Genomic DNA, 11,048 nt, shown 5'->3' on the forward strand with positions numbered 1-11,048 from the left:
GGGGGGGGGAGGTTGGCTTTCCTCTCAAAAGTGGCAAATTTGCCTTACAAAAACATGCAAATGTATCAAACATGCACATATTCATACATACAGGCAAAAGTAACACAGACCAACAAACACACCACTATCAGTCATCACCACATCCTTACCTGCACCAGGCGCTGTCTCCTAGTCTCTCTGTAGTGGTGCATGCAGGCCTCATAAACCATCACCTCACTCCTCACATTCACATTGTCATCTCTCCCTCCCTCCCTTACACACTTACACACACACCCTCACCTGTACCAAATGCTGTCTCCTTGCCTCCCTGTCCTGCAACAACCAGTGCATGCAGGCCTCATAGACTGTCTCCTCCATCACACACATATGCACACACACACTTACACTTACACACACACACACACCCTCACCTGTAACAAATGCTGTCTCCTCAAACATCTCTCTCTCTCTTTCTCACACACACACACACACACAAACACACCCTCACCTGTACCAAATGCTGTCTCCTCAATCATCTCTCTCTCACACACACACACACACACACACATACACCCACACATACACCCTCACCTGTACCAAATGCTGTCTCCTAGCCTCTCTATCCTGCAACAACCAGTGCATGCAGGCCTCATAGACGGTCTCCTCCATCGTCTCACCCACACACACACACACACATACACCCTCACCTGTACCAAATGCTGTCTCCTAGCCCCCCTGTCCTGCAACAACCAGTGCATGCAGGCCTCGTACACTGTCTCTTCCATCGTCACGTTGAGGTCGTCGTCGCTGACTATCTCCACCAGTTTGTCCACAGGCAGGGACAGAAACTCTTGTTGCTTGCACAGCTGCGGGAACTGAACAGCAAAAAAATCACAGCCATGCTCACTGATTGAAGCTTTGTTTTTAGTTTTTAAAAATAATTTTTAATTTTACTTTTTCAGGGAGGGGAAGTAATGAGGAGGGTTCCTTTTTTACTTAAGAAATTAAGTTATCATTTTTTTTTCTCGAAGGGGGGGGGGGGGGGGCGGGTGGAGGAGGAGAGGAGAGGGGTTGAAAGAAGAGGGGAGGGGAAAATAGTGGCTGATTCTTATTTTTGTCATTATAGTGACATCAGTGAGAATATCGATTTAACTTGTATGGCGACACTGTGTTTTTTATGCATAAACTGCATGTTGCAAATTTGTATCACCTGTAACAAAGTATCAGCGGACAATTCTGAGCGGTAACGAAAGCGAAAGTATATTTTGATTTTCCCGATGGAGTCTCGGTATTACACCTACACATCTACCTGCCGCCATAGCCGCTTATTCGTGTGAAACATACTCTCGGACTGGGGAAAGCCGAACGTACTACCACAAACGCTACCGGTAAAATATGAACTCAGTAGCCTTTTCAGATTTGGTTTCGAGGACTTTGTGCATTTTCTCGGGTCTCCGCTTTTTTTCTTTTTCAGATTCACGGGTAATAAATTCCCGCAGTCCCCCTGTGTAGAATCCTCATTTGGTACTGACCATTACTAACCAATTCTCTAGACCAAGACAGATTTTTTAATATAATTTTGTTTCGATACCGATTTTCTTTCTACATTCGCAATCACAATTCTGTTTTCTAGATATAAATGAATTAAACGCACAGATTTTCCAGCCACAGCAAAATCCCGAAGATAGACAGAGAGAAAGAATGAAAGAAAAGAAGGAGGAAGATTATCTATCATGAGTAGACAGATTTTAGCCGATATGAATGTGAAAAACTATTGCCGACCGAACGGCACAGACAGACAATGGTCGAGTGTACGAAATGCGCAATCTGGCAGTTTCTAATACAACTTATTGCCAAGAGTTGCCGTAAATATCTGACACGTTATAGAGGCAAGTGCTGATCTCTCTCTTTCTCTCTCTTTAACGCATGGAGTTGATATGATGATGCGGCAAGTACGGAATTTTCGGAATGTACGATTTCCGCAAAAACAAAGAAGAATGGAAGCACTGCAGAATTTGTTTGTTTTTTTCTTCTTCTTTCGGCACCGATCACAAATCCGGTAGCTTTGACACCTAATCAGTATGGCGGTAGAACAGGCCCAAAATCGGTATCTACTGGAAAAATCGGTAGATTTAGGCACCCCTGCATATATTGACCCATCGTGGTGAAATCAGGAGCTCATCAAAGTAATGAAATCTAAAAAACAAAATTTTTCTACAGGTATCCCAATTTTTAAAATTTTTTTTATTTTTTTTTAGCTAAACACCTTTCGGGTCAATTTAAAAACATTTCTGGACAGATTTTACCGAAAAAAATGAAAAAAGGCACACAAAAAGTAAATTTATGCTTTCCAAGGACTCTCAAGCTACAGGAGTCACCAAACTTTGGTGGCCATTTTCTCCCTTAATTTACCTGTGAAACCAGGCACACACACCTCCTTCAAAGGTAAATTTCGACTGCTGTTCAAGATAGATGGATATTTTTTTCACCAAGAGCAAGACAAACGAACAGGCTTTAAGACCATCCCAATAACTCCCCATGCCTAAAAATTGACGAGCGCCTGATTCCACAGCGCCGTGACTCGGAGATTCAAACCTTGTTGTTGATGATCTCCTTGGCTTTGAGGGCCAGCACGTTGCATTGGTGGGCTTTGGCGAAGAAGAAGACGCCGATACAGTTGGCCACGGTGACGTGACTCATCATGAACTCGGCACAACCATCGCGCAGCGGGATCAGTTGGAACAGATTGGCCGCAGACAGGAGATTTTGCACTGTGTCTTCTGTTAAGGTCACCTGAGGAGACAAGGAGAGGAGACTGTTTAGTATTCGAAAGTTTTACAGCACTAGCAGCACAAATGCGTCACATATTATGTACTAAAGATTAGAGGTGTTACTTGTTATCGATCCAGCAACAGCCGAGCTCTAGAGGTGTTATTAAGTTTAGTAAGTATTTTACAGCCTTTACAACACAATCAGGTCATATAAGTGAAAAAGATTAGTGTTAAAGGACAGTAACATGTTTGATAGGAAAGAAGGAGAAAACCACACCAGAGCAGAGCAGCCGCCAACCACCCACAGAATTGTTACTAAAGATTTACATACAAATAATAATAATAATAATAATAATAATAATAATAAATTACACTTTTATTTGTCCCAGAAGGGCACTTTGTTTTACAATGGCAAACATACATACATAAATACATAATTATAAATACGTACATACATAAATACATACATGCATAAATACATACATAAATACACACTATTACACAAATACAGAACAGTTTACAAACAATGCCACTGTCGGTCGCCACTGTGCAGCGCCCTGTAATTTGAGCTAGGGTTGTCGTGTCTTGCTCAAGGACACACTTCAGTGACCACCCATCTGATCCCCGTGTCACCGACACTTGCTTGACATTGCTTGAGTCAAAACTCACTACTCACTTAGCCACTGGAGGAAAGTTAAGGATGATAAATGTTTGATATGAAAGAAAGAATACACCACACCACATCAACTGCAAACCACCACTGAGATGAGATCGATCACACACTGATTGACAGTCAATGCATCAAGAGTATTTAGATCATTTACGAGGAAGGTTGCTTTAAGCCAGGCCCATTAGGCTTCAACTTGATCTGAGCAGGTACTACCACTTAATTATGCTTCCCTGCATCTTTTACATTATTTCACAATCACCCAAATCAGTTTCTGGGAGTTTCCAAAGCAAGCTATTACTTGTGAATAAACATGAAGAGGTAACTTAAGATATAGTTTCATTGTGTTTCGTTTTTTTTTCTTCCCAGCTTTTACTTGAAAAAAGGCAAGGCTCTGATTTGAACAATCTTTTCATTTTTAATGTTCAGAGGGGGAAAAAACTATTTTAAAAAACCCAAAGCACTTGTGACATGATGCTGACGATATGTTTAGTGCAAACCTGACTCTGCCGCGAGTCTATGACTGAAAAAGCAGAATAGAAAAGACAGTATCATGACTCATATCGTTAACATCAAAGAACACTATTGCTCGCATCCTTTCTGCACTACTTCCATCCATCCATCCATCCATCCATCCATCCATCCAAAGAAACCTCTCAGTCACCTGTCCAGTGTAGATGTAGTCGAGCACAAGGGCCAGGGTTCGAGCCTCCATGTCCTTGAGCGTGATCTGGTCCTGCTGCGCCTCGGCCAGGCTGGTGGAGAACATGACCAGGAAGTAGGGGCTGGAGGCCGCCAGCACGTTCTTGTGGCAAGGGAAGGCCGTGTGCTCCACCACCAGCGTCACGTCCACAAACTGTTTGTTCTTGTACAGCTGAGAGAAACCTGCGGGGGTGGGAGAAACGCAACCGTCGGTCAGAGCTGGGCTAGGGTTGGGGAAAACTTTTGTGTTGGTGCTGGGAAAAAGTTTTGCGTTAGTGTTGGGGAAAAGTTTTGCGTTAGTGTTGGGATAAAGTTTTGCGTTAGTGTTGGGAAAAAGTTTTGCGTTAGTGTTGGGATAAAGTTTTGCATTAGTGTTGGGAAAAAGTTTTGCGTTAGTGTTGGGATAAAGTTTTGTGTTAGTGTTGGGAAAAAGTTTTGTGTTAGTGTTGGGAAAAAGTTTTGTGTTAGTGTTGGGAAAAAGTTTTGCGTTAGTGTTGGGAAAAAGTTTTGCGTTAGTGTTGGGAAAAAGTTTTGTGTTAGTGTTGGGAAAAAGTTTTGCGTTAGTGTTGGGAAAAAGTTTTGTGTTAGTGTAGTATTGGGAAAAAGTTTTGCGTTAGTCTTGGGAAAAAGTTTTGCGTTAGTCTTGGGAAAAAGTTTTGCGTTAAGTGTTGGGAAAAAGTTTTGTGTTAGTGTAGTGTTGGGAAAAAGTTTTGCGTTAGTCTTGGGAAAAAGTTTTGCGTTAGTCTTGGGAAAAAGTTTTGCGTTAAGTGTTGGGAAAAAGTTTTGAGTTAGTGTTGGAAAAAGTTTTGTTGGACTATTTGGTGAAGGAAAGAAAAATAAACACGCACTGGGGCTCAGGAGCTCAACAAGTATGGTTTTTCTCTGTCAACCCAGAGGTCAGGAGACCCCCCACCAGTGTCAGACTTGTTCTCATGTTTCTACATTCGGAATGTATATTATGACCTGGCTTTCTTCATTACAGTGGAACTTGGATTCAACGAAGTCGTTGGGCCTGGCCTTCAATTTGGTTGAATCCGAGTGCTTGTTATTATAACAAACACGAGGTTTTGGAGAGGATAATTACAGGCATCGAGCAAGTAATGTAATATATATATTCAACTTTCTCAACAAAAAAGTAGTTTAGTTTCAAATGAGAAGCATTTTCGGTCATTTTTTTAAATATTGTAGAAATGCTGTAAAATTCCCAGAAAACACATGTAACTCCACCAAGCACACACTATCATTATAATTTATACATATATGCAAAAGGGCCAATTCGTTCAAATGCACGCCTGTGTCATCAATTCGTTCAAATGCATGCCTGTGTCATCTATCATCTAGAAAACATTTGCCGAACAAGTTATGTTGCTGTGTGAGAGCTCAGCACAGGGCAACCTTTGATTCCAGTCCAGCGCGCTATTTATTACACAGATCTGTGTCAAGACAGCTTATCATTGTAACACCTAATTAAGACTTTTCTCGTAGCAAGTTTAGTAGTAGTTGCGCAAACACTCATAACATGAGATTGTGAGTTGGGGAGGGGTGGGGAGGGGTGGGGAGGGGTGGGGAGAGGAGATGCTCAGCCCAGTCAAATATTGCCATTGTAGTAGTGTCCTTTGCAAAAAAGACAGTTACAATTTCTATAAATAAGTGTTCCCATTTGGCTCAGTCCTGTCAGAGACAGACATTAAATTTGGTGGTTCTGCATCCTAAATAAATATAAACTTACAGTACTGCAAGATATTAACCACACAAAAGCCAAGTCTGACCTGTAAGCAGGTTAAGGGCTCTGTCCTTGTCACAGTACACGTCCTCTCCCTGGGTGGAGGCCTCACTGCTGGGGGTCGTGTTGGTGTTGGAGTCTGCCATGTTGGCGCTCTGCTCACAGCGCACACCTGGAAAACAAAACATTTTCACGGTTTTCGAGTACCATGTTAAAAATAAATTAGTTTGAGTAAAGAGAAGACATCGTTCATCATACTGATCATGAAGTGCAGGGAAGCAGTCAGTAAGATAAAAAACAGGCACAGGCAACAAAGCCAGAGGAAAGATGAAGCAAAATTCATTAAGTCTAGAAGAACACATTATAAAATAAAATTTAAAAGCTAACATCAAACTAACACATTATAAAATAAAATTTATAAGCTAACATCAAACTAACACATTATAAAATAAAATTTAAAAGCTAACATCAAACTAACACATTATAAAATAAAATTTAAAAGCTAACATCAAACTAACACATTATAAAATAAAATTTAAAAGCTAACATCAAACTAACACATTATAAAATAAAATTTAAAAGCTAACATCAAACTAACACATTTTAAAATAAAATTTAAAAGCTAACATCAAACTAACACATAAAATAAAATTTAAAAGCTAACATCAAACTAACACATTATAAAATAAAATTTAAAAGCTAACATCAAACTAACACATTTTAAAATAAATTTTAAAAGCTAACATCAAACTAACGAGCTCCTACACACACATTCACAATAATTTACTTTACAGACAAAATTTACATCATGTATATATGCCTACATAATTGAAGTAGAAAGTCCCTTCCTTATTTTGAATTCTTTTCTAAAATCATGTAATAGGGCCTAGTGTCATGTGTGTTTTTAAGACCCAATCGACACGATTTAGACCACTTCAGGAGGCAAGCTTCAATCCTGCCTGACAGGGCCAACCCGGGCTGAGAAGGTCATTATATAATAACAGACGATCTTAAATAGGCTAACATTCCTGCCGAAAGACCAAGAACTCAGAGATACAAATTCTCCCGGCAATTTGAACTCAGGTCCATGCAACAGTGAATCATAATCACAGTCATAATGAGTCGAAGAAATTTCCTGAACGAAGCGGCTAGCCGTACTTAAGAAGGGCTAGCCTGAGAGTCTAGCCAGTCTAGCCGTACTTAGATCACGGTTTGGCCCTATCGACTCGAACCTGTTGAGTACACAGGTCTCATTAGATCTAGATCTAGTAGTTATTCAGGTTTAAATAATGCAAGTCAGTAAGGCACCTTTTGGTTAAATTGTTTGAAATACAAATACTTTAGGCTTTGCAAACTAAAAATTTCATTTTCAATTCAGCCATAAAGTACGGCTAGCCTGACAGTCTAGCTGTACTTATCTTAGGCCCTATTGACATTAGAAAACAGGAGGTTTAAAATACATATGTAATGCACTGTCATTAAGGCACCTGGTTTCGTCTCAAATACACTTTAGGTACTGCAAACTAAAAATTCATTTACAATTCAGTAGGCTTTTGTTATGGTCAGTCCAGCCATCACATTAATTAATAAAAAAGAATATAAGTACGGCTAGCCCAGCTGTCTAGCTTCCTTTCCTGAACGAAGTGTCTACGTACACGGTAACCGGGCACCTAGCCTCAGTGTCTACGTACACGGTAACCGGCCACGTAGTCTCAGTGTCATGTACACGGTAACCGGGCACCCAGTCTCAATATCTACGTACACGGTAACCGGTAACCGGGCATGTAGTCTCAGTGTCACCAGAGACTATCATATATATTATAATTAAATACTCTCTGATGTCAAGTACACGGTAACCAGGCAGTTCAGAACTCCAAGTGCAGTTTTTGTCATCCGGTGTTGCCTTCATCCTCACCCCTCCCCCGACTCCATACCTTAAAAAAAAGTCAGTAATCCCCCCCCCCAATTCCGGAGCCCTATACACACCAAAGATCTTAGAATGAACTTTGGTGACCCCAACCGGTAGGCCTACTCACAATATGTGATGCACAGGTTCACTGACCTGTCACGATGGCGAGCCCGACAAGACGCTTTTGTATGACTTGTAAGACGCACAGGACAAATATTGATTTATTTTCATTCCGGTTACCGTGTACGTAGATCTAGATACTGAGACTAGGTGCCCGGTTACCGTGTACGTAGACACTCCGTTTCCTGAAAAAACAGAGCCTACTCTAAGCTCGAAAGTGAAAGTCCCACCATTATAGATCTAGATCTAGATTCTTCTAGATCTAGAACTAGATTATAGACTCTAGTTGTCAAAAATGTTCAACAGTGTTTGTAGGATGAAAGAATAAGAAAAGGAAAAGAATTTTAAAAACGGTTAAAACGAAGTCTAGCCTGAGAGTCTAGCCGTACTTAGATACTTAACTAGGTTTGGCCCTATCGGCCTATCGACTCAAACCTGTCACATGTACACAAGTCTCATTAGATCTAGATCTAGAATCTAGATTAAATCTAGTAATTATTCAGGTTCAAATACATGCAAGTCAGTAAGGCACCTTTTGGTTTTGTTCTGAAATACAAATACTTTAGTAAAGGCATTGCAAACTAAAAATTACAATTCAGCCATCAATATTAAGTACGGCTAGCTTGACAGTCTAAGGCTAGCCACTTAATGACGGCTAGACTGGTGGTCTAGCCGTACTTATAAAGTACGGCTAAACTGGTTGGCTAGCCGTACACGTATTCTTAATTATGTACAGGCCAGGCCTACCGGTTGAGGTCACCAGCCAAAGTTCATTCTAAGATCTAAAATCTAAAGAGACCTGGGTATTTAACAGTAGGTTTGAGTCGATAGGGTTAAAGTCAAACCTAGATTCTAGATCTAAGTTTAGTACGGCTAGACTGGCAGTACTTAAGTACGGCTTGCCACTTCGTAAATTAAGAAAAGTATGGCTAGCTCAGCTGTCTCTAGAGCCGTACTTTATGCCAGTCTAGCCGTCATTAAGTACGGCTAGCCTCTTCCTTTTAATAAAGGCACGTTAGAATCTACCTTGCTGTTGTTTCTAGGATCTAGGGTTGTTTCACACACCCTGTCCCCTGTGCGAATATAATTTCATAGTAGATCTACTGAACACTGACGATTCAAACAGCCAAAGCCAAAACCCAAGAAACAGATTCTAGAATCTAGATCTAGATTAGATCTAGCAACAACAACAAAATCAAGTCGCTCGAAGTCTTTTTTACCTTGTAAATAGTAGGCCTAAACACGTGCAAGCCTCTTTCTCTGCCTACCTTGCTTGCCTTAATCTGTCGACTTCAAAGTGGCAAGTGGGTAGCCTACTATTTGAAGTGTGCCCCCAGGCTAGGCCTAGATTTTGTTGACTTGAGTTGACTGACTGAGAACCGAGAAGGACTAGATCCAAACTTTTGACGAAGAAGATCGTGTGCTCTCAGAGATGTTGTGCATTCCATTTGAAACCCCAAAATAGCATCAACGGGAAATTGTCTGAGTCGTTGTGGTAGGCAAACGGAGGCGCAGACCTTGGAGTAACTATTAATATAGTTACTCCAAGACCAAGGTGCAGACGGTGAAAATTCAGTAAAGATTGTTTACATTGTTGTTGTCATCACCTTAAGTGACAGTTTTCAGGCTGATCGTAAAAGTGGCATTTACACTTGCTGCATAGATTCGATTAAAAGAATAATACTGCTTGCATCGAAAAAAATTATGAAAATTTATAATAAAGGTTGGGCATCTAAATCTATCTTCAGAAGTCCCAACACTACATGTATAATATACGAGGGGCAAACCAGTTTTTTACCTCACCATAAAAGAATAAAGGTAGACTAAAAAGCTGAAATTTGGTACTAACCTTAATCCTGCGTAGTCGCCCCTCACAGTTAAACATTAATTTTTGCCATCGGTGAATGACCTTGAAAACACCTTGAGAATAGTAAGCCTCTCTTTATCAGAAAACTGCCTCTTAGACCTCAACATCACTTTCAAAATGCCTTCCTTTTCCATCCTTTTCCAGTTTGGAGAATTAAAAAAGAGTCGGACGGGGCTAAATCTGGAGAACAGGGTGGATGTTGCAAAATTTCATAGGCTTGCCACTTTCTCGCTCAGTTTCTCAAGCTTTTTTTTTTTAAATTAAGTGTGCTGGCGCGTATAATTGTCGTGAAGCAGCAAAATGCCTTTTCGGATCTTTCCTCTGCGTTTTTCTTATAGCCTCTAGTAATTTTTTGCAGCTGGTTAGAATAATGGTCTCCGGTGATCGTGTGTCCATTTTCAAGATAGTCAGTCATAATCTCTCCTTCTTGGTCCCGAAAAAACTGATAGCATCCCCTTAAAATGTCCACTTGATGGCTGCACCTTTACCGTCTTTGATGTTGGAGACGAGGGTCATTGGTCATTCCCACTGCATTGATGCAGATTTTGACTCAGGATCGTAGTGGTGGACCTACGTCTCATCCATGGTTATATCTACAACTTTTTCCAAAAAATTAGTTTCATGCCTTTCATACAGGTCAAGCAATTCTTGACAACAGTCCACACATTGCACTTTTTGAGGAGGAGCCAACAAACAAGGGACCCATCTTGCAGAAACCTTGATTCAAATGCTAATTTAAGATTCGTTCAACTGATAAAAAAAAGCTAAGCCTATATAGTTTCTTGGCTCAAACGTTCGACTGTCATCTGCCTATCACAATCAGACAACACGAGTTTCTTGATCTTCAACACATTCCCTTCTGTTGTTGCTGTTTGACGACCATCACGATAGGGGTCATCTTCAAAGTCCATGAATCCGCATTTGAATTTTTTACATCAAAATTTTATCACAACATAGGATGGGCTGTCAGTTCCGCATAGGGCATGCGGATCCGTAAATTTTTATTTTTTTGAACTGACTGCATGTGCCGCAAGACTGAGTTGTTTTCAGTCCAGCGGTGTTGGTAACAGTGGGTTCATTTATATTGACTATTAAGTTTTAGTCATTGAGATGTATAAGGAGTAAAATCTCTTTCTTCACAGTCTTTGAAATCGCATGTGTTTCAATTTGCAGTAGCTTTTTTCATTTATTATCATAGTTAGATTACTTAATTTACAAACCAGAAAAAAAACTTTAAAAATACGTTACCTCAAAACTACTGAACTAACTACTGAGATAATGTTGATATGTCAGAAATGATAATAAAATAA

The 11,048-nt window shown here is 40.3% G+C and overlaps 2 protein-coding genes across 3 annotated transcripts in view; both read right to left on the minus strand.

Annotated features, from left to right (window-relative positions):
* LOC101859214 (kelch-like protein 20) overlaps positions 1 to 9,648 on the minus strand; it is a 23,482-nt gene extending 13,834 nt beyond the window's left edge. Inside the window, exons 1-5 of one of the 2 annotated variants that reach the window (XM_005111779.3) lie at positions 9,140 to 9,648; positions 5,889 to 6,014; positions 4,082 to 4,302; positions 2,575 to 2,772; positions 687 to 854 (exon numbers count right to left, since the gene is read on the minus strand). In XM_005111779.3, the coding sequence (XP_005111836.1) occupies positions 687 to 854; positions 2,575 to 2,772; positions 4,082 to 4,302; positions 5,889 to 5,988 (687 nt within the window). In that variant the 5' untranslated portion in view covers positions 5,989 to 6,014; positions 9,140 to 9,648. Of the gene's footprint in view, positions 1 to 686; positions 855 to 2,574; positions 2,773 to 4,081; positions 4,303 to 5,888; positions 6,015 to 9,091 lie in introns of both variants that reach the window. The other variant, XM_005111778.3, reaches the window with a different exon arrangement.
* A 264-nt stretch (positions 9,649 to 9,912) lies between these two features.
* The window catches only part of LOC101860542, a 22,988-nt gene continuing 21,852 nt past the window's right edge, over positions 9,913 to 11,048 (minus strand). The window contains exon 6 of the mRNA XM_013090041.1: positions 9,913 to 9,918. Within this exon, the coding sequence (XP_012945495.1) occupies positions 9,913 to 9,918 (6 nt within the window). The remainder of the gene's footprint in view (positions 9,919 to 11,048) is intronic.

The sequence above is a fragment of the Aplysia californica genome, unplaced genomic scaffold, assembly GCF_000002075.1.
Source record: "Aplysia californica isolate F4 #8 unplaced genomic scaffold, AplCal3.0 scaffold01120, whole genome shotgun sequence".
Classification (NCBI taxonomy): Eukaryota; Metazoa; Mollusca; class Gastropoda; order Aplysiida; family Aplysiidae; genus Aplysia; species Aplysia californica.